Source organism: Puma concolor, chromosome A1 (assembly GCF_028749965.1).
Source record: "Puma concolor isolate L17-30 chromosome A1, mPumCon1.1.hap2, whole genome shotgun sequence".
Taxonomy (NCBI): Eukaryota; Metazoa; Chordata; class Mammalia; order Carnivora; family Felidae; genus Puma; species Puma concolor.
In genome coordinates this window covers 236515501-236539019 of record NC_141667.1, presented here as the reverse complement: position 1 = coordinate 236539019, position 23519 = coordinate 236515501, and the positions used below count along the sequence as shown (strand labels likewise).

Sequence of the window (23519 nt, the reverse complement as noted above, 5' to 3'; positions counted from 1 at the left end):
GGAAATTTGCAAAGATTATTTTATCTTAGTTACTCCTCTGTCCCACCCAGTAAGCACAAATAATCATAATTGTTTATTTCTTGTAGAGAATGTAAGGGTGTTGTGTGTGTGTGTGTGTGTGTGTGTGTGTGTGTGTGCGCGTGCACATGCTGGGGGACATTTTACATGTTATGAGATTGAAAATTTTAGTGAATCTTAGAGAAAAATGCTTAAAAATGAATGTTTTAAAAAGAATTACCGTATTTTTAAAAATTGTTTTAAAAGCAAATTTTATTTTACTTTTGAGAGAGAGAGAGACAGAGTGTGAGCAGGGGAGGAGCAGAGAGAGTGAGAGACACAGAATCCGAAGCAGGTTCCAGGCTCTGAGCTGTCAGCCCAGCGCCCAGTGTGGGGCTCGAACTCACAAACCCTGAGATAATGACCCAAGCCGAAGTCGGATGCTTAACCGACTGAGCCACCCAGACGCCCCAAGAATTACTGTATTTAATACTTGACGTTTAACAACAGAAATTCCGTAAGATACAAATTTAATAAAACCATAGTATTTCTTGTTCTGGATTTGCATTCATTATTACCACAGTGGTTCAAATTCCTATCTCTCTTTTGCGGATGAGCTAAGATCCCCCAAATATATTCTATTTGTTGTATACAATAAGTCTTTACCAGATTTATTGACACATAATTTACATACCATACATCCACACATTTAAAGTGTGCAGCTCAACGGCTTTTAGTATATTAACAGAACCAGGCAACTATCAGCATCATCAGCTTGAGAACACTTTCCTTCCCTCACAGAAGAAACCCCAGACCTCTTGGCTATTACTGCCCCATCCATCCCCCAGCCTTAGGCAAACACTAATCTGTTTTCAGTCTTTATATAATTTGCCTGTTCTGAACATTTCATATAAATAGGCTCATATAATATGTGGTCTTGTGACTAGCTTCTTTCACTTAGTATAATGTTTTCAAGATTCATCACTGTTGTAGCATGATCAATACTTCATTCCTTTTTGATAATAAACACTATTCCATTCATTGTATGTATATAGCACATACCCATTATATATCCATTCATTGATTAATGAACATTTGGGTTATTATGAATAAAGCTGCTATGTGTACAAATTTTTCTGTGGCATAGACTTTCATTTCTCTTGGGCATATACCTAACAGCGTAATTGCTGAATAATACGGTAACTCAATGCTTAACCATTACAGGAAATGCCAGACCGTTTCCCAAAGGGGCTACACCATGTTACATTCCTGCCAGCGGTGTGTGAGGGTTCCAGTCTCTACATCTTTGCCAACAGTCATTGCTGTCTGTCATTTTGATTATAGCCACCCTAATGGACATGAAGTATTACTCATTGTGGTTTTAATTTGCATTTGTTTAATGATTAATGATGTTGACCATCTTTTCATGTATTAGTTATTTGAATATCCTCTGGGGGGAAAGGTCTATTCAAATCTTTGGCATGTTTTAAAAATTGGGTCTTTTTGTCTTTTTACTGTTGAGTTGTAAGTGTTCCTCATACATCCCAGATAGAAATCCTTGTTATAAATATAATGTGTAAATGCTTTGTTCTATTCTGTGGGTTGTATTTATACTTTTTTATTGAAGTATAATTGACATACAATGTTAAATTAGTTTCAGGTGTACAACATATTGATTAGACAATTCTATTCATTACTCAGTGCTCACCACAATAAGTGTTAGTCACCATTTGTCACCATAAAAAGTTATTACAGTATTATTGACTCCATTCTCTATGCTGTATTTTTCATCTCCATTTATCTATTTCACCCATTCCCCACCTACCTGCCATCTGGTCACCAACAGTTTATTCTCTGTATTTGTCTAGCATTTTGTTCAATTTTTTTATTCAGTTTGTTTTGTTCATTTGTTTTGTTTTTTAGATTCTACACGTAAGTGAAATCATATGGTATTTGTCTTTCTCTGACTTAACTTCACTTAGCATAATAACCTCTAGGTCTGCCCATGATGTCACAAATGGCAAAAAAAACCACAAAAACAAAACTTGTTCTTTTTTATGGCTGAGTAATATTCCACTGTATGTATATGTATGTGTATGTGTGTGTGTACACACATACCACATCTTGTTTATCCATTTATTCATCTATAGATGGACACTTGGGTTGCTTCTGTATCTTGGCTATTGTAAATAATGCTGCAGTAATCCTAGGGGTGTGTATATCTTTTTGAAATTCTGTTTTTGTTTTCTTTGTGTTAATATCCATTAGTGGGATAGCTGGATCATATGGTGTTTATATGTTTCATTTTTGAGGAACCTCCATACTGTTTTCTACAGTGGCTGCCCCAGTTTACATTCCCATCGACAGTGCATGAGGGCTCCCTTTTCACCACATCCTCATCAACACTTATTTCTTATCTTTTTGGGATTAGCTCTTCTGATTGGTGTGAGGTGATATCTCACTGTAGTTTTGATTTGCATTTCCCTGATGATCAGTCATGTTGAGCATCTTTTTATGTGTCAGTTGGCCATCTGTATGTCTTCTTTGGGAAGACATTCAGGTCCTCTACCCATTTTTAATCAGATGCCTTTTTTTTTTATGTTGAGTTCTTTTTGTATTTTGGATATTAACTCCTTATCAAATATATCATTTGCAAATATCTTCTCCCATTTACTAAGTTGCCTCTTGTTTTGTTGATGGTTGCTTTTGCTGTGCAAAATCTTTTAATTTTGGTGTAGTCCCACTAATTTATTTTTTCTTTTGTTTCCCTTGCCTGATGAGACATGTGGATAAGTGTGTTGCTAAGCCTAATGTCCAAGGATTACTGTTATATATTCTTTTAAATTTTATCATTGCAAGTCTCACATTTAGATTTTTAATCCATTTTGAATTTATTTTTGTGTATGGTGAAGAAAGAGGTCTAGTTTCATTCTTTTGAATGTAGCTGTCCAGTTTTCCCAACACCAATTATTGAAGAGACTGTCTTTCCCCATTGTGTCTTCTTGCCTCCTTTGTTGTAGATTGAGTGTATAGGCTTGGGTTTGTTTCTGGAGTCTCTATTCTGTTGATTCATGTGTCAGTTTTTATGCCAGTGCCATATTGTTTTGATTACTGTAGCTGTGTGGTATATCTTGAGTCTGGAATTGTAATACGTCCCTCCAGATTTGTTCTTTTTCAAAATTGCTGTGGCTCTTCAGGATTTTTTGTGGTTCCATACAAGTTATAGGACTATTTGTTCTAGTTGTGTGAAAAATGCTATTGGTATTTTGATAGGGATCACACTGAATCTTTAAATTGTTTTGGGTATTATGGACATTTTAACAATATTAATTTTTCCGATCCACAAGCATGATGTATCTTTCCATTTGTTTGTGTCAATTCAGTTTCTTTCACCAGTGTCTTATAGTTTTTGGAGTATAAAGTCTTTTACATCTTGATTAAATTTATTTCTAGGTATTTTATTCTTTTTTGTGCAATTTTAAATGTTTTTTTTCCTTAAATTTCTATTTCATTAGCAGGATATAGAAATGCAATAGACTTCCACAGGGCACCTAGGTGGCTGAGTTGGTTAAGTGACCAACTCTAGACTTTGGCTCGGGTCATGATCTCATGGTCATGAGATCAAGCCCTGCATTGGGCTCCACACTGGGCATGGAGCCTGCTTAAGATTTTCTCTCCCCCTCCCTCTTCCCTTCTTCTTCCTCTCCTCCCCCCAAAAAGAAAAAGTAAAAAGAAATGCAACAGATTTCTTTATATTAATTTTGTATCCTGCCACTTTATTGAATTCATTTATTCATTTGGGAGGTGTTGTGAGCTAAACAGTATTACATCTTTCAATCCACAAATGTTGGATGACTTTATGTTCATTTAAGTCTTCTTTAATTTCTTTCAACAATGTTTTATAATTTTCAAGGTATAAATTTTGAACTTTTGTTAAATTTATTTCTAAGTATTTTCTTCATTTTTATGCAATGGTAAATAGAATTGTTTTCTTAGTGTCACTTTCTGTTTTCTTATTTCTGTTGTATAGAAATAAAATTGATTCTTTGTGTGTTAGTCTTGTACCCTAAACCTTAATTTGTTTATCTTTAATAGTATTTTAATTTTATCATTATATAATATATATATATATATATATCATTACATATATATATATATATATATATATATATATATATATACAGGGTTTTAGCAATATATATCATATGTATGTATTATATATATATATATATAAAATCATGTCATATACAAATAGAGATCATTTTACTCTTTCCTTTCTACACTGGATGATTTTTATTGCATTTTCTTGCCCAACTATACTGCCTAGTATTACCAGAACAATGATGAATAGAAGTACTGTAAATGATATTTTTGTCTCTTTTTTTAAGTATATTTATTTATTTTTCAGAGAGAGAGAGAGAGAGAGAGCATGCGTGCGAGAGGGAGAGGGAGAATGAGCGGGGGAGGGGCAGAGAGTGGGAGAGAAAGAATATGAAGCATGCTCTGTGTTCTCAGCGTGGAGCCTGATGCTGGGCTCAATCTCACAAACTGAGATCGTGACCTGAGCTGAAATCAAGAGTCAGATGCTTAACCCACCAAGCCACCCAGGTGCCCCTCATTCTTGATTTTAGGGGAAAACATTCAGTCTTTCACCATTAAACATGTTAACTGTGGGAGTTTTGTAGATGTCTTTTATCAGATTCAGAAAGATCAATTCTATTCCTACTTTAGTGAATGTTTTTATCATGAAGATGTATTGACTTATGTCAAATGCTTTTTCTGAATTTATTGAGACAATCATGTAATTTTTGTCCTTTATTTTTATGATGAATGACATTATTTTTGTGTGTTAAACCAACCTTGCATTCCTGAGATAAATCCCATTTGGTGTTTTTGTGTGTAACCTTATATATATTTCTAGATTTAGTATGTTGATATTTTGATAAAGATTTTGCATCTATACTATTTTATGAAATTTATTTTAAAATCATTTATGAAAAGACAGAAGATGGAATAATGCATTTACACTGTCTTATATGATTACATAATTTCCTTTATCAATGCTCTTTGTGAACTGGGTTTACTTATTTTTAATCTGAAGAACCTCCTTTAGTATTTCTTGAAAAGCATGTATTACAGTAACAAATCCTGTCATTTTTCTGTTTATATGAGAATGTCTCTGTTTTGCCTTCATGTTTGAAAAATTATTTTGTTGGGCATAAGATTCTTGGTTGACAGGTTTTTTTCTTTCAGCACTGCCTTCTGACCTCCATTTTTGTGTGTGTGTGATGAGGAGTCATCTGTAAGTCTTAACTGGAGCTCCCTTGTCCATGAGCCACTTTTATTTCTCTGCTTTCAATATTTTCCTGTTGTTTTTGGCTTCCAACATTTTTGCTACATGTGTCTGGGTATGGATCTCTTTGCATTTATCTCACTTAAAGTTCACTGAGCCCCCGTGGATGTACAAATTAATGTTGTTCAGCTAATTTGAAGCTCTTTAGCTATCATTTCCTTGAATAGTTTTACTACTTCATTCCTTTTCTCCTCTGGTTCTTATACCCCATTTGCCTATATTGGTGTGTTTAAAGGCTTCTCATATTTCTGAGTCTGTGTTAATTTTCCTTCATTCTGTTTTTCTCTCTGGTTTTCAGATTGCGTACTTTCCATTAATGTAGCATCAAGTTTCATAATTCTTTCTTCTTCCAGTTCACATTTACTGTTGAGCCCCTCTAATGAATTTTTCATTTTGGTTATTAAAACTTTTCAGCTCCAGAAGTTTCATTTGGTTCTTTTTTATAATTTCTGTCTCTTTTTTGATAATCTGTTTGATGTGCCTTCATACCCTCATACCTTTAAGGATTTCTTATGGTTCTTTCAACATGTTTGTATTGGCTAATTTGAACTCTTTGTAACTCTGACATGTAGGCCCTCTCACAGGAAGTTTCTGTTGCCTACTTGTTACTGGGTATATGGGTCATGCTGCCCTGTCTCTTTGCATGTCTTGTCCTTTTTGGTGTTGCTGAAAACTAGACATCTTACATAATACACTGTAGCTACTCTGGATACTAGTTTCCCTCCCCTGTCTTCAACGCTTATATTTGTTTTGATGTTTATTTGTTCTGTGATTTGGCTGGCTATTTTAGTTGAAGTCTATTTCCCCTGTAGTATGAAACCTTGGTATTGCTCCTTGGAAGGTGCAGCCCTGAGCAGGCACACAGTCACCTTGGTTTTATCTGGTCTGTATTGACACTCCTTTTCCCTGATTTTTCCATTAAGCTACCTGACTCACTTGGTATTACGCCAGTTGTTAGGCTCCACTAATTACCCACGGGATATTCTATTGTTTTTGACAGTGTGCTAGGGCATTAATTGTACAGCAGTCTGATCTGACTAAATTCAGACTGGGATAATTTTGAGACAGGTCTTTGAGGTTTGTTCTCACCTCAGGAGGGCTATTTTTATCTGTTTCTGTCCCTGGTTCTTTCTGAACCAGGCCTATGGTTTAGCTTGTTGGTCTCATTTAAGAAGAATTATTATCTTTGAGAACATCCCTAGACTTGAACTCTTCCCCCAGTATGTTTCAAACAGTCACTTCCTTTGGAAAGAGTTTTGGGTCTGTCTTTTCTTATGTACCACCTGTTACCGTAGGTAAAACCTTATTGCCACTACCTTTGGTGGTAGTGAGGTTGTTGTCACTGGTCTTCTTGGCTTGCCTTCCCAGCAATCTCTTGGAGATTCTCTTCCCTACAAGCAAGCTGTGGTGAGAGTGATCATGGATCCGGTATTCTTAGCCTATCGTGCCTGTTGTAGAGACTTTCTCCTGTGGACATAGGTTGATTGGAAAAGGAGAGCTCTAACCTCTTGGCCACACTCATCAGGAATTTGGCCTCTTCAACTCAAAGTTAGGGGCAGGGGATAAGAAATGCCGGTGGCCTGGCTCTCCTGTGAGATATTGTAACATTGAGTGACCATTGAGAATACTAGTATTCCTACCCTCTTGGCCACACTTGGCTGTAGTGGAGCTTCCATCAAGCTAGGTTGTGATTAAGATAGGGAAGGAGTAGGTCATGGCTACAATGCCATAGACTCTCAGTGTTCTTACTGAGTAGTAGGTTTGCTTGAATAAATGTTTCTTCATTTGTCTTTAGGACACTATCCAGAGAAGGTGCAGAGTCATGTTTTTATAATTTTGACCAGTTTTGCTTATCTGGGTGGGAGGCAGGTCCAAGGAGCTCCTTACAACTCCATCCTAAAAGGAACTTTTTGTAAACTTGTGATTTTGCTATATTTGTTACCATTTGAAACTTTTGTCCATTGTTTTTACAGTGAAGGCCTTTAGCTATATTAATGGCAGATCCTTTCTTTTAAATACCAACCAATAACACATACAACTCAAACTCAATGTTTAAAAAATATGTCCAAGATAAAGGATATATTTCTGGTAACACCCAATGAAAATTAAATCTGGTTAAAGAAAAATAATTATATTTCACACCTTAATTTATGGCTGTGAACCCATTACACAACAATAGCACACTTCATAAATATATCTCCTACATTTAGATGTATTGGATCCACGTTAGTCTGTAGAAACACTTCATACATAATGTTATTTGGAAAATCGTATATCAGGAAAAGGAGACTTGGTCTAATAATAAAGTGTATTAAACTTGTGGTATAGTCCAAATTGTAGCATGAAGTTTGGGAAGTGAAATAAGAAAATAGACATAAATTTCAAACTTACTAATGGAAGGCACCTATGATTCATTAGAATGATTATGCTTTCTATCAGACCTGCCAACTCAAATATTTATTAAAAATGAACAGTAAAAAGCACTAATTCTCAATTTACTTATGTCAGACACAAAGAAAATGCTTTCTAAAGATCAACTGTTAAGTGTCAGCTGGACTGTAATTTTATACATATTTTTAAATTCCCTTTTTGTTGCCTTCAGGTCTTTCTTTGGAGACAAACACACACGCGTGCGTGCACACACACACACACACACACACACACACAGAAATACTGGCCCCAGTGAGAAAAACATGCTCTTTGTTGAATATATGAAACAGTGAAGCCATTACCATGCTCCAGCATTTTCATGGGCAACCAGAAGAGAATGAAGGAATGGACCAAAGCATTTATGCATTGAAACCAAAATACCTAAAAGAAAACAAAGCAAGAAAGTTATGATAGTATGTTGGTCTAAATCTAAAAATATGTGACATTAGGAAATATACTTGCAGTTTGAAACACGGTTATAAAGCCAAAATGTTTTCCTAGATATGGAAAAATTCCATTTCTTCTAAAAGAAATGACTATGAAATTAAAGGGTATTATTTGAAAACTCATTAAATATAAATGTGTAGGATTCAAATATAGAATATTTGTTATAAAAAGTATAAAAACCTAAATTATCCAATGAAAAAGAACCAGAAGTAGTAATTTGTAAAAGAAATAAAAATATTTTTCAGTCCTTAAATTGCAGTGTTTTAAATATAATTTCTTTCATGTAATACAATCTGCACCTTTACATCGACACCCAGATTTTGGTCAAAGTAAATTTTAATAAACCATATACAATTTTCTTAAAGGAAATATTAATAATATAAAATCTCTAGGGTCAAACAAGAGTACATTGGTTAGGAGATGGTAGAACAACAGCAAAAACAAATCTTTGTTCTTTTGGTTCTAAATGTATCAGTTATTTTTATGTTTGCCAGGAAGACTTACAGATAAAGGACTAGAGGAGAAAAATATGTGGAAAAAAACATATCTGTCCTGTGACCTAAATTTCCTGAAGTAAAGCTGTTTTTAGGAAAGAATGTAAGAAACTGGTTTAAAAACACAACTAGTGCCAAACTGGAAAACCTCAAGATTCATGGAACATTGGGCAGAATACATAGAAGTTTCTGTCTCTGTGGAGAAAAATTATCCTTGGACTTAGCACAACTCCTGTCCTTCCTAATATTAAAATGCAGATCCAAAAGGGCTAAATTGTTTCCAGTTAACGTGCTAGTATTCCAGAACAAAACTCAAGAATAGTCATGGTGATACAAAATAAAAAACTTTTGTGCACAGCAAAGGAAGCCATCAGGAAAACAAAAAGGCATCTTACTAAATGGGAGAAGATATTTGCAAATGATTCATCCAATAAGGAGTAAATTTCCAAAATATATTTGTAAAAAAACTTGTACAACACACACACACACACACACACACACACACACACACACACAATCTGATTTAAAAATGGGAAGAGAATTTAAATAGACATTTTTCCAAAGAAGACTTACAAATGGCCAACTGACACATGAAAAGATGGTCAACATTACTAATCATCAGAAAAAGGCAAATCAAAACCACAATGAGAGACCACCTTACACCTATCAGAATGGGTAGAATCAAAAAGACAAGAGATAACAAGTGTTGGTGAAGAGATGGAGAAAAAAGAACCCTCGTGCACTATTGGTAGCAATGCAAACTGGTGCAGCCACAGTAGAAAACAGTATGGAGTTTTCTCAAAAAATTACATATAGTAATGCCATATGATCTAGTAATATCACTACTGGGTATTTACCCAAGAAAACCAAAAACACTAATTCATACAGATACATGCACCACTATATTTACCGCAGCATTATTTGCAATAGCCAAGATATGGAAGCAACCCAAGTGTCCATCCGTACATGAAGGGATAAAGAAGATGTGATATGTATATACAATGGAATACTGTTCAGCCGTAAAAAAGTAGGAGATCCCACCATTTGCAACAATATGGATGGGCCTAGAGGGTTCTATGATAAGTGAAATAAATCAGGCAGAGGATGACAAATACCGTATGATTTCACTTATATGTGTAATCTAAAAAATAAATGAACAAACAAAAACCATAAGAAATCAATACAGAGAATACACTGGAAGTAGCCAGAGGAATGGGAGAGTGGAGGCATGGGAAAAATGGGTGAGGGGGGTGAGGCTTCCAGTGTGGAATGAGTAAGTCATGGGGATAAAAGGTAAAGCACAGGGAATATAGTTAATGGTATTATAATAGTGTTGTATGGTGACTGATGGTAGCTACACTTGTATAGAATAGATGTAGGTAGAATAATGTATAGGCTTCTTGAATCACTGTTTTACACCTGAAACTAGTGTAGCATTGTGTGTCAACTATACTTCAATCAATCAATGTAAAGGGAAAAAATATATTCATGGTTATACAAAAATATCTATCATGTAGGACAAATCCAATTCAGAATTATCAGGCATTTAAAAAAAGGCAGAAAAACACTACCCAAAATGAGGAAGTAAAAATTAATTAAATCCAACCTACAACCAATACACATATTAAAATTTGTAGATAAGAATGTTGAAAGAGTATAACTCTATTCTTTTCCTTTTTTGAAACAGTATTTATTCTTTATGTTCAAAAGCTTAGTAGGGAAATAGAAAATATAAAAAATTTCTGGATAAAAATTTAATAGATTAAAAACTATAAATTTTGAGATAATAAACTTACTAGACGGCAGTAATGCAGATTCAGCATTGCAGAAGAATTAATGGCATAGATGTTGCAGAAGTAAGTGAAGACAAAATGATAACAAAACACCCAGACAAAAAAAAAATTTAACAGAGAGGAGGATGTATAAAACAAAGGTATAGGTTCAGTGAAGTTTTGGACAACTTCAAGTGATCTAACATATGTATAATTGGAAGCAACAGAAGGAGAGAAGATAGGCCAGAAAAAATATTTGAAAATACAATGGCTGAAAATTTTCCAAATTTGATGTAAACTATAAACCAAGAAACTTTTTTTGTAAAGGACAAGATGGAAAAAAAGTATTTTATTCTTTGGGGGCCACAAGATCTCCATTACAACTACTCAATTCTGCTGTTGTACCTCTACGATAATCATAATCAATTTGCGAATGAATGGTCATGGCTGTTTCCCAATAAAATTTTTTGAAATCAGGCAACGGACTAGATTTGGCCTATAGCCCATAGTTTGCTGATCTTTTTTTTTTTTTTAACATTTACTTATTGTTGAGACAGAAAGCATGAGCGGGGGAGGGGCAGAGAGAGAGGGAGACACAGAATCTGAAGCAGGTTCCAGGCTCTGAGCTGTCAGCACGGAGCCCGACACAGGGCTCGAACTCACGAACCGTGAGATCATGACCTGAGCTGAGTCAGACACCTAACCGACTGAGCCCCGAGGGGCCCCCTCATCTTCTTAGTATAAACCTACAGATCCAAATCCTCAGTGCTCCCCAAGCACAGGAACCATGAAGAAACAAGTCACCACAATCCAATTGCTCAAATCTGGGGGGGAAAAAAATCTTCAAAGCATCCAGATGAAAAAAGACACATGAAAGGTATAAAGTGAGGATGACAGTAATTCCACATCAAAACAATGCAAGTAAGAAGACAATGGAAATTACTGAAAGAAATAAACTGTCAAACCTAGAATTTTATGCCAACCAAAAATAACTTTCAAAAATGAAGGTCAAATGAAGACTTTTTGAGTTCCATAAAAACTAAGAGTTCGCTGCCAGCAGATTTGCACTACAAGGAATGTTAAAGGAAGCTCTGCAGGCAGAAGGAAATCAGAACACATATTAATGTGAATCCACACAAAGGGTAGAAGATTACTGGAAATAACAAAAGTATGGGTAAAGATCTAAGTGTTTCTCTTACTATTTAAGTCACTTTGAAAAATAATTGTTCAAACACAAGTATTAATATGGTGTGGGGTTGTTAACATATGTAAAAGTAACATGAATGACAACATTAGTCCAAAGGTCAGAAGGAGAGAAATGGAGGTGTACTATTAAGGTTTTTATACTGTATGTGAATTAGTATATCACTTGAAGTCATACTACACTAAGTTAACAATACATGGTATAAACCCTAAAGCAAATTCTTTAAAGAAAAGAATTATAGCTAAGAAGCCAACAAGGAGATGAAGTGGAATTCACAAAAATTAATCCAAAAGAAGTCAGAACAAGAGAAAACAAGGAAACAAATTATAATTAGGAAAAATCAAAAATGTGTAGAAAGATGGTTAAATTTGAAACAAAACACATCAATAAACATACGAAAATGTAAATACTTTAAACACGCAGTATAGAGACGTAATATCAGACTGGATAACAAAGACTACAAACTGCCCACTAGCCCACTAGAAGACTCAAATAAATAAATAAATAAATAAATGAATGAATGAATGAATGAATGAATGAATGAATAAATAAAAATAAGAGGATGGAAAAGATATATCATAAAAACTAAAAAAAAGCTGGAGTTGTCATATTACTATCAGACAAAATAGACAAGATCAAAGAAGAAAATAATAAAGGTAATTTCATAATGAAAAAGGGATCAATCAAGACAATATAAATAAATCCTAAACATGTATACACCTAATAACAGAACTGCAAAATACATGAAGCAAACCTGATAGAACTTCAGAGGGATATAGATGAATCCATACTTTGGGTTGGAGATTTTAGTTCCTCTCCAACTGAGTAATTAGACAGAAAATTAATGTAGAAGAATGTAGAAGTTTGAACACTACGAAGTTGACCTCATTTAACATTCTGTCCAAGTAAAGATGAAATATTTATCAGATAGACCATATTCTGAGCCATGAAGTAAGACTCAATACAGGGGAAAGTGGGTGTTGGGCACTGAGGAGGGCACCTGTTGGGATGAGCACTGAGTGTTGTATGGAAACCAATTTGACAATAAATTATATTATAAATTATATAATTATATTATAAAATTATAATATATATAATACATATTATAAATTATGTATTATAATTATATTATAAATTATATTTAATATATGGGTGCCTGGGTGGCTCAGTGGGTTAAGTGTATGACTTCCCCACTCATGCTCTGTCTCTGTCTCCCAAAATTGAATAAAAGTTAAAAAAATTTTTTAATTGTATTTAATATAAAAGACCCATGTTTCTTCCAGGCATCTATATATTTTTTTAATTGAAGCACAATTAACATAGTGTTATATTAGTTTCAAGTGTACAATATAATGACTAATAATTCTAAAACACTATTTAGTGCTCATTAGGGTAAGTGTACTCTTGATTCTCTATTTTACCCATTCTCTTACCCACCTCTCATCTGGAAACCACCAGTTCATTCTCTGTATTTAAGAGTCTACTTTTTGACTCTTTTTTCCTTTGTTCACTTGTTTCTTAGATTCCACACATGAATAAAATCATATGGGATTTGTCTTTCTCTGACTGACTTATTTCACTTAGCATTATACCCTGTAGGTTCATCCATGTTCTTGCAAATGGCAAGATTTCATTCTTTTTATAGTTGAGTAATAGTCCATTGCTTATATATACCACATCTTCTTTACCCATTTGTCTACTGATGGACACTTGGGTTGCTTCCATATCTTGGCTATTGCAGATAATGCTGCAATAAATATATGGGTGCATAGGGATTAATATGCAAAATATATAAAGAACAAGTAAGTTTTTTTATGAGCGTAAGTTCAACTCAATACCAAGAAAACAAATAATGTGATTTAAAAATGGGCAGAGGATGGGCATGCAAGCTGGTGCAGCCACTCTGGAAAACTCAAAAAACTAAAAATAGAACTACCCTACGACCCAGCAATTGCTGGGGTACAGGTGTGCTGTTTCGAAGGGACACATGCACCCCCATTTTATAGAGTACTATCAACAATAGCCAAAGTATGGAAAGAGCCCAAATGTCCATCGATGGATGAATGGATAAAGATGTGGCATATGTATACAATGGAGTATTACTCGGCAATCAAAAAGAATGAAAGCTTGCCATTTGCAACTACATGGATGGAACTGGAGGGTATTATGCTAAGTGAAATTAGAGAAGGACAAAAATGATATGACTTCACTCATATGAGGACTTTAAGAGACAAAACAGATGAACATAAGGGACGGGAAACAAAAATAATATAAAAACAGGGAGGGGGACAAAACAGAAGAGACTCTTAAATAAGGAGAACAAACAGAGGGTTACTGGAAGGGTTGAGGGAGGGGGGATGGGCTAAATGGGTAAGGAATCTACTCCTGAAATCATTGTTGCACTAGATGCTAACTAATTTGGATGTAAATTAAAAAAAAAAAAAATGGGCAGAGGGCCTGAATAGACATTTTCCCAAAGAAGACATACAGATGGCTGACACATGAAAAGATGTTTAACATCACCAATCATCATGGAAATGCAAGTCAAAACCACAATGAGATATCAATTTATACCTGTCAAATGGCTGAATGAAAAAAACTCATGAAATAACAAGTGTTGCGAGAATGTAGACGAAAAGGAACCTTCATGTACTGTATAAATGCAAATTGGTACACCCATCGTGGAAAACAGTATGACAGTTACTCAAAATACTAAAAATATAATTGTCATGTGGTCTAACGGCACTTAACTGTGGTATTTACCCAAATGGTACTTACCCAAAGAAAGCAAAAATACTAATTTGAAAAGATACTTGCAGGTGTCTATATATTTTTAAAGCTTCACTAATGACTGGGATGCAGTTAGGTTTACTCCAAATCTCAACTCCGTGATCCCAGGAAGAAAGCATTCCAGAAGAATCGCTTGTCTCCTCTAAAAATAGGCCTGAGTCCCTCATTTGTATTTTCCAGGATTGCCCCAATGCACAGCATGCCTCCTGAAGCTGCTCTGTGCACAGTTTGTGGGACCACACATGGTGCCTTGCTTCTTTTTCTTTAGTTTCCCTCGGCCACATATTGTTATTTAAATCTCGGTTCCCTAGATAAACTAAACTACGAGGTAAATGATTGCACAAGGCTGCATTCCTTGGTTTTTAAATGATTTTTTTAAGCATCAGAAAAGGAAAAGAGGAACCTTTGGAGTTGAGATGAAAACCTGCATTAAATCTTCTGTTTACCTTTGTGTTGAAAATTTTCCCTGCCTGAGAAATCCTATAGAGTTGTGGGCACCTCAGCAGGCTCTTCTCACTGCAACACTGTTCAAAGATTCCCAGAGTAAGAGGTGGTAATGAAGTGAAAATCTACATAGAAAACAAGGATTTATTAAAAAGAACTTTTAGTCTGTAACTAAATTAATAATATTGTAACAATGTCACTTTCCTGACTTTGATAATGTATTACTACTATTAAGATATCATTATGGGGGAAGCTGGTTGAAGGATACACAGAACTATTTTTGCATCTTCTGGTAAGTCTTAAACTATTTAAAAATAAAAATTACTGGGGTGCCTGGGTGGCTCAGTCGGTTGAGCGTCTGACTTCTGCTTAGGTCATGATCTCGTGGTTCCTGGGTTCAAGCCCCCCACAGGGCTCGGTGCTGACCCCTCAGGGCCTGGAGCCTGCTTCGGATTCTGTCTCCTGCTCTCTTTGCCCCTCCCCCACTTGCGCTCTGTCTTTCTCTGGCTCTCAAAAATGAATAAATAATAAAAAATTTTAAAAATAAATAAAACAATTATTTACAAAGAAGATATTATAAGTCACATAGATTCAAACACATTACCAAATCACGACTTAATTTTCTGATCCAATCCTTTGGTTCAGGAGGTTATAACTGTGTAAATGTTGCTTTATGAGCATAAAATGAATACGTTTTTTCTTCTGTTTAATGAGGTAAGACAAATTGACTATCTAGATATTTTAATAATAGGCATAATACTGCCCAACATATCTACCAATAATGACATTCATATCCCTCATAAGAACCAGTTGTTTAAAAATTTTTTTAATGTTTATTTTTGAGAGAGAGCGAGTGAGCATGAGCAGGGGAGGGGCAGAGAGAGAGGGAGACACAGAACCCGAAGCAGGCTCCAGGCTCCGAGTCATCAGCACAGAGCCCGACACGGGGCTTGCATCCACAAACTGTGAGATCATGACCTGAGCTGAAGTCGGACGCTTAACTGACTGAGCCACCCAGGGGCCCCAACAACCAGTTGTTTTCTAAGCTAGTTCACTTGACAGGACTGGCCCATAGTAATTACTCAGTAAATACTTTCGTGAATGTTAGATTAAACAAAAAATATATAAAAAAAATTCTTTATCTTGATAATAATCAGAAACAAAGAGATGTTTCCCAGTCACTTACTCTTGAAATATTTTGTTAACAATCATTATGCCAGCAACCGTATTAAATGAAAAGTACATGGCCCTTTAAAAAGTTCTGGACCTTGTCAGGGAGGGAACGCTGTAACAGCAGATACAATAACATGAGAAAAATGGGGAAGTAGGGGAAAAGTTTAAGAAGGAGAAAGGGGAGAAAAGGAGAGGAGAATAGCAGGAAGACGGAAGTGCATGAACTGTGTCCATTGAGAACTGAGAAGTGCTTTCAAAAAGACTCCTTGGATAAAGGACACTTGAAGCTCACTAGAATTTACATGTTTCTGCTCCATTTGGTTTCAGTGCCTTTGCCAGTTCAACCGGGGATTCTTCACAAAGAGCAACAAGGCTCACTGAGCAAGTGCTCTTCACACCTCTGGGCCTCTTACGTTTGCTGTTGTCTCATTGGCCAGATCAAGTCACATGACCAAACCCAGAGTCGGTGTGGGTGGGTACACCAAAGTTGTGGATACACCAACTGGGGGACATTTACTGTAACAATATAACACAACATGCGACTCATGTAGATTTTCTAGAATTTTGTACAAAATATTGACAGCAACTAAGTAAAGCATTACTTCTCTTTCAGTTCTTTTGTTTTGTTTTGTTTTTGACTCATTGCACTGGCTAGGACCTACATATGATGTTGAATCGAAGTGGTAAGAACGTCCATTCTTCTTGATCTTAGGGGAACAGGTTTTGCCATTAGGTATGATGTTAGCTGTAGGTTTTTCAGAGAAGCACTTTCTTAGTGCTTCTCAGAATGAGTGATAAATTCTCTTAAGTGTCTTTACTGCATTTGCTGAGATGATTATATGGTTCTTCCTTTTATATCTTTTTTTTTTAAGTTTTTTTTAGAGACAGCATGTGCCTGTGCAGAGGTGAGGGGCATAGTGGGGGAGAGGGAGAATCTTAAGCTGGCCCTGCGCTCAGCACAGAGGTCATAACCTGAGCAGAAATCAAGAGTCTGCCACTCAACTGACTGAGCCACCCAGGTGCCCCTTCCCTTTAAATCTTATAAAAAGGTGTATTACGCTGAATATTAAATAGTAAACCAAACTGCATTTCTGAGATAAATCCTAATTTGTCAAAAAGTTTTTTATATTGCTGGATTTGATTTGCTAGAATTTTTTGCATCTGCAATCTTGAGGGATATGGGATTGGAATATTCTATTCTATTTTGTCTGGTTTGATATCTGGGCAATACTGCATCATAAATGAGTTGGGGTATTTCCTCCTCCTCTCTTTTCTGGAAAAATTTGTCTATATTTGTTTTGTTAATACTTCTGAAGGTTTTCTTTAATATATGGGAAGGTTTTTAACTAAGAATTTAAAATTTTTTAATAGATATGGGGCTGTTACGGTTATCTATATCTTCTTGGGTGATATTTAGTAGTTTGTGTCTTTCAAGGAATTTGTCAATTTTATTCAAAATGTAAAATAGGTCATAAATATTCTTCATATTTGCTGATAGTCATTTGTTATCTGTAAGACCTGTAGACCCCTCTACCATTCATTCCTAATATTGGTTAATTTCTGTCTTCTTTTTATAGTGTGCTTGATCAGTCTGAATAGAGATTTATCAACCTCATTTGTCTTGTTTTAAGAACCAGTTTTTACTGCCTTTTTTTTTTTTTTTTTTTTTGCTTTACACTTATTTTAATCATGCTGTTTTCTTTTATGTTTATTTTGCTTTGTTATTCTGGACTTCTTTGAATCTTCCTTTTCTAGTTTCTTCAGGTTGGAGCTTGATGTTAGACCCTAAATTACTGGTATAAGCATTTAAAAAATGTAAGTGTTCTCTAAGCACTGCTTTAGCTACATCTCACATAATTTGAAAATTTTTGTTTTATTTTTTCTGTTCAAAATATCTCCTAAATATTCCTGTGATTTCTTATGTGACCATGATGTATTTAGAATTGTGTTCTTTAATTATCAAATATGTGGGTATTTTCCTAAGGAATTACTGTTATTCCTTTCTTGTTTATTGTTACTGCTATGTAGTTTAAATCCACTGAGATCAAAAGAACATCTTCTATGTGATTTTAATCCTTTTCAATTTACTAAGACTTGCCTTATCACCCAGCATGTAGTCTATTGATGAATGTTTTATATGCAACTTGAGAAGATTGTGTATTTTGCTGTTGTTGAGTAGAATTTTCTATAAATGTCAAAGGAAAGTTCTTTCACTGAGGTATACTTGACTCCTGATGCTACATTAGTTATACAACATAGCAGTCAACAACTCTGTACATTATGCTGTGCTCACTTCAAGTGTAACCACCCCTTATCACCACACAGCACTATTATGATATCATTGACTGTATTCACTCTGCTGTACCTTTCACCCCATGACTTATTCATTCGTAACTGGAAGCCTGTATCTTCCACCCACCTTTATGCATTTTGCCCATCCTCCAACCCTCTGACAACTACCGGATTATGCTCTGTATTCATGGATCTCTTTTGGCTTTGTTGCTGTTGTTGTTAGTTTGTTCACTTGTTTTGTTTTTAGATTCCACATGTAAGTGAAGTCATGTGGTATTTGTCTTTCTCTGACTTACTTCACTGAGTATAATACCGGCTAGGTCCATCCGTGTTGTTACAAATGGCAAGATCACAGTCTTTTTTTTTATGACTGAGTAATATCCTTTTGTGGGTACATACATCATCTTTATCCGTTCATCTGTGGGTGGACACTTGGGTTGCTTCCACGTCTGGGTATTGTAAATAAAGCCGCAACAAACATAGGGGTCCACATATCTTTCAGAATTAGTGTTTTCATTTCTTTGGGTAAATAACTAGTAGTAAAATTACTAGATCCTGTGGTATTTTTATTTTTAATTTCTTGGGGACACTCTATACTTTTTTCCACAATGCTTGCACCCATTTAAATTCCTACTAATGGGGATTTCCCTATTGGTTCCCTTTTCTCCACATCCTTGCCAACACTTGTTATTCCCTGTCTTTTTGTTATTAGGCATTCTGATATGTGTGAGGTGGTATCTCATTGTGGTTTTGATCTGCGTTTTCCTGATAATCACTAATGTTAAACATCTTTTAATGTTGTCTGTTGGCCATCCGCGTGTCTTCTTTGGAAAAATGTCTATTCAGGTCCTCTGCCCATTTTTTAATCAGATTTTTTTTATGTTGAGTTGTATAAATTCTTTACATATTCTGTATATTAATTCCTTATTGCAATGTCTTGCAAATATCTTCTAGGTTACCTTTTTGTTTTGTTAATGGTTTCTTTTGCTCTACATTTTATTTTGGTAGAGTCACAATAGCTTATTTTTCTTTTGTTCCCCTTGCCTGGAGAGATATATCCTTAAATATGTTGGTAAGGATGATGTCCAAGAAATTACTGCCTATGCTTTCTTTTAGGAACTTTATGGTTTCAGTTCTCACTTTTAGATCTTTAATCCACTTTGAGTTTTTGTGTATGGTGTTAAGAAAGTGGTCTAGTTTCATTCTTTTGCATGTAGCTGTCTTGAAAAGACTGTCTTTCTTCATTCTTGCCTCCTTCGTTGTAGATTAATTGGCCGTTTAAATGTGGATTTATTTCTGGGCTTTCTATCCTGTCCCATTGACCTACGTATCTGTGTACGTGCTGGTGCCATACTGTCTTGATTACTATAGCTTTTCAGTATATCTTGAAATCTGGAATTTTTATGCCTCCAGCTTTGCTGTTCTTTCTCAATATTGCTTTGGCTGTTCAAGGTCTCTTGTAGGTCCATACAAATTTTAGGATTGTTTGTTCTAGTTCTGTGAAAAATGCTATTGGTATTGATGGGGACTGCCTTGAATCCATAGATTGCTTTGGGTAGTCTGACATTGTAATGATATGAATTTTTCCAATCTATGAGCATGGTATATCTTTCCATTTCTTCGTGTCATCTTCAGTTTCTTTCATCAGTGACTCACAGTTTTCAGAGTATGGTTCTTTCATCTCATTAGCTAACTTTATTCTTAGATATTTTATTCCTTTTGGTACAGTGTAAATGGGATTATTTCCTTAATTTCTCTTTCTGCTACTTTATTATTTGTGTATAAAAACATATTTCTGTAGATTAATTTTGTATCCTACAACTCTACTGAATTCATTTATTCTAAAATTTTTTTTGGTGGCTTCTTTAGAGTTTTTATGTATAGTGTTGTCATCTGTAAATAGTAACAGCTTTTCTTTCCATTTTCAATTTCTTATGCCTTTTGTTTCTTTTTCTTATATGATTATGTGGCTAGGACTTCCAGTACTATGTTGAATAAAAGTGGTTAGAGTGAACATCATCGTCATGTTGCTCGTCTTAGAGGAAAAGGTGTTTTTGACCATTGAGTATGACATATCAGGTGTGGGTGTGTCATACGTGGCCTTTGTTATGTTGATGTATGTTCCCTCTAAACACACTTGAGAATTTTTATCATGAATGATGTTGAATTTTGTTAAAATTTTTTTCTGTATCTATTGAGATGGTCATATAATTTTATCCTTCGTTTCGTTAATATGATGTATGACATTGATTTGAAAATATTGAAACATCCTTGCATCCCTGGAATTAATCCCACTCAATCATGGTGAATAACTGTTTTAATGTATTGTTGAACATGGTTTGCTAATGTTTTATTAAATATTTTCATCTATGTTTATCAGGTGTATTGGTTTGTAGAGTTCTTTTTATGCAGTGTCTTTGTCTGTTTTGGTATCCAGGTAATGCTGGCTCATAGAATGCATTTGGGAGCTTTCCTTCCTCTTGTTGGGATGGTTGGAGGAGAAAATTGTTTGGTAGAGTCTTTAAATGTTTGGTAGAGTGAATCCATCTAGTCCTAGACTTACTCGTTAGGAATTTTTGATTACTGATTCATTTTTGTTACTAGTACTGTGTTCAGAATTTCTATTTGTTCTTAATTCAGTTTTGAGAAGTTATATATTTCTAGGAATTTATCCATTTCTTGTAGGTGGCCCAATTTGTTGGCATATAATTTCTCATAGTAGTCTCTTATAATCCTTTATATTTCTGTGGTGTTTATTACTTCTAATTTCTGATTTTATTCATTGGAGTCCTCTTTTTTCTTGATGATTCTGGCTAAAGGTTTATCAAATTTGTTTATTTTTTCAAAGAACTAACTCTTGGTTTCCATGATCTTTTTTATGTATATGTATGTATGTATATATATTTATTCTCTGTTTCACTTATTTTTTTTTTTTTCTGTTCTTTATTATTTCTTTCCTTCTACTGACTTTGGACTTTGTTATTTTTCTGGGTCCATGACATGTAAGCTTAGATTGTTCATTAGAGATTTTTCTTATTTCTTGAGGTAGGTGTGTATGGTTAGAAATTTCCCTCTTTAGAACTTCTTTGCTGCATCCCAAAGATTTTGGACTATTGTGTTTTCATTTTCATTTGCTCCGTGTATTTTTTAAAAATGTTTTAATGTTTATTCACTTTTGAGAGAGACAGACAGAGCACAAGCAGGGGAGGGGCAGAGAGAGAGGGAGACACAGAATATGAAGCAGACTCCAGACTCCGAGCTGTCAGCACAGAGCCCAGTTGGGGCTCGAAATCACAAACTGCGAGATCATGATCTGAGCCAAAGTTGGATGCTTAACGAACTGAGCCACCCCGGGCATCCCATGCCTCCATGTATTTTTTAATTTTCCATTTGATTTCTTTCTTGACCTATTGGTTATTTAGTAGCATGTTGTTTAAAATCTATGGTTTGTGCTTTTTCCAAAGAGTTTTTTTCTTATAATTGATTTCTAGTGTCATACTATTATGGTTGGAAACGATATTTGATATGATTTTAATCTTACTAAAATATTGAGACTTGTTTTGTGGTTTAATATATGATCTACCTAGGAAAATGTTCCATGTGCACTTGAAAAGAATGTGTATTCTGTTGTTTTTGGATGGAATGTTCTGTATGTATCTGTTGAGTCTATCTAGTCAAATGTGTCATTAAAGACCCTGTTTCTTATTGATTTTCTGCCTGAATGATCTATCTATCTATCGATAGATAGTGTCTATCTATCGATAGATAGGTAGATCTATCGATAGATAGATCTATCGATAGGTAGATCTATCTATTGATAGATAAATGTGGTGTTAAAGTACCTACTATTATTGTGTTGCTGTTAGTTTCTCACTTTATGTATGTTAATATTTGCTTTATGTATTTAGGTGCTCCAATGTTGGGTGCACAGATATTTATAATTGTTATATCTTCTTCTTGGATTGATTCCTTTATCATTATGCAGTGCCTCTCTCTGTCTATTGTTACAGTCTTTATTTTAAAGTTTATTTAATCTGGGGCACCTGGGTGGCTCAGTCGGTTGAGCATCTGACTTCGGCTCAGGTCATGATCTCACGGTTCGTGGGTTCGGGCTCCACGTCAGGCTCTGTGCTGACAGCTCAGAGCCTGGAGCCTGCTTCGGATTCTGTGACTCCCTCTCTCTCTGCCCCTCCCCTGCTCACGCTCTGTCACTCTCTCTCTTTCAAAAATAAATAAACATTTAAAAAAAACACTTTAAAGTTCATTTAATCTAATATAAGTATTATGGCTTTTTCCCCCCGTACCATTTGCATGGTATGTTTTTCCATCTCTTCACTTTCAGTCTGTATGTGTTTAAGTCTGAACTTTCTTACAGGCAGCATATAGATGGGTCTTTTGTTTTGTTTTTATCAATTCCATTATCCCTTGTCTGTCTGTTTATTTATTTATTTTGAATATGAAATTTATTGTCAAATTGGTTTCCATATAAAACCTAGTACTCATCCCAATAGGTGCCCCCCTCAATGCCCATCACCCACTTTCCCCTCCCTCCTACCCCCCATCAACCCTCAGTGTATTCTCAGTTTTTAAGAGTCTCTTATGCTTTGGCTCCCTCCCTCTCTTTTTTTCCCCCCATCCCCTTCCCCATGGTCTTCTGTTAAGTTTCTCAGGATCCACATAAGAGTGAAAACATATGGTATCTTTCTCTGTATGACTTATTTCACTTAGCATAACAATCTCCAGTTCCATCCACGTTGCTACAAAAGGCCATATTTCATTCTTTCTCATTGCCGCGTAGTATTCCATTGTGTATCTAAACCACAATTTCTTTATCCATTCATCAGTTGATGGACATTTAGGCTCTTTCCGTAATCTGGCTATTGTTGAAAGTGCTGCTATAAACATTGGGGTACAAGTGCTCCTATACATCAGTGCTCCTGTATCCCTTGGGTAAATTCCTAGCAGTGCTATTTCTGGATCATAGGGTAAACCTATTTTTAAAGAATTTTTTTTTCAACGTTTATTTATTTTTGGGACAGAGAGAGACAGAGCATGAACGGGGGAGGGGCAGAGAGAGAGGGAGACACAGAATCGGAAACAGGCTCCAGGCTCTGAGCCATCAG

General features: G+C 35.2%; 1 protein-coding gene and 1 long non-coding RNA gene across 6 annotated transcripts in view; one reads left to right on the top strand and one right to left on the bottom strand.

The window, feature by feature from the left end:
* Nucleotides 1-23519, bottom strand: part of LOC112860863 (phospholipid-transporting ATPase IB-like) — a 216029-nt gene that overhangs the window by 51397 nt on the left and 141113 nt on the right. For 4 of the 5 annotated variants that reach the window (XM_086714937.1, XM_086714965.1, XM_086714943.1 and 1 more), the window contains 2 exons: nucleotides 14934-15056; nucleotides 8083-8161 (listed from right to left, as the gene is read on the bottom strand). In XM_086714937.1, the coding sequence (XP_086571063.1) occupies nucleotides 8083-8161; nucleotides 14934-15056 (202 nt within the window). The remainder of the gene's footprint in view (nucleotides 1-8082; nucleotides 8162-14933; nucleotides 15057-23519) is intronic. The other variant, XM_086714959.1, reaches the window with a different exon arrangement.
* Nucleotides 1-23519, top strand: part of LOC147584880 (uncharacterized) — a 128853-nt gene that overhangs the window by 81253 nt on the left and 24081 nt on the right. The window lies entirely within an intron of this gene.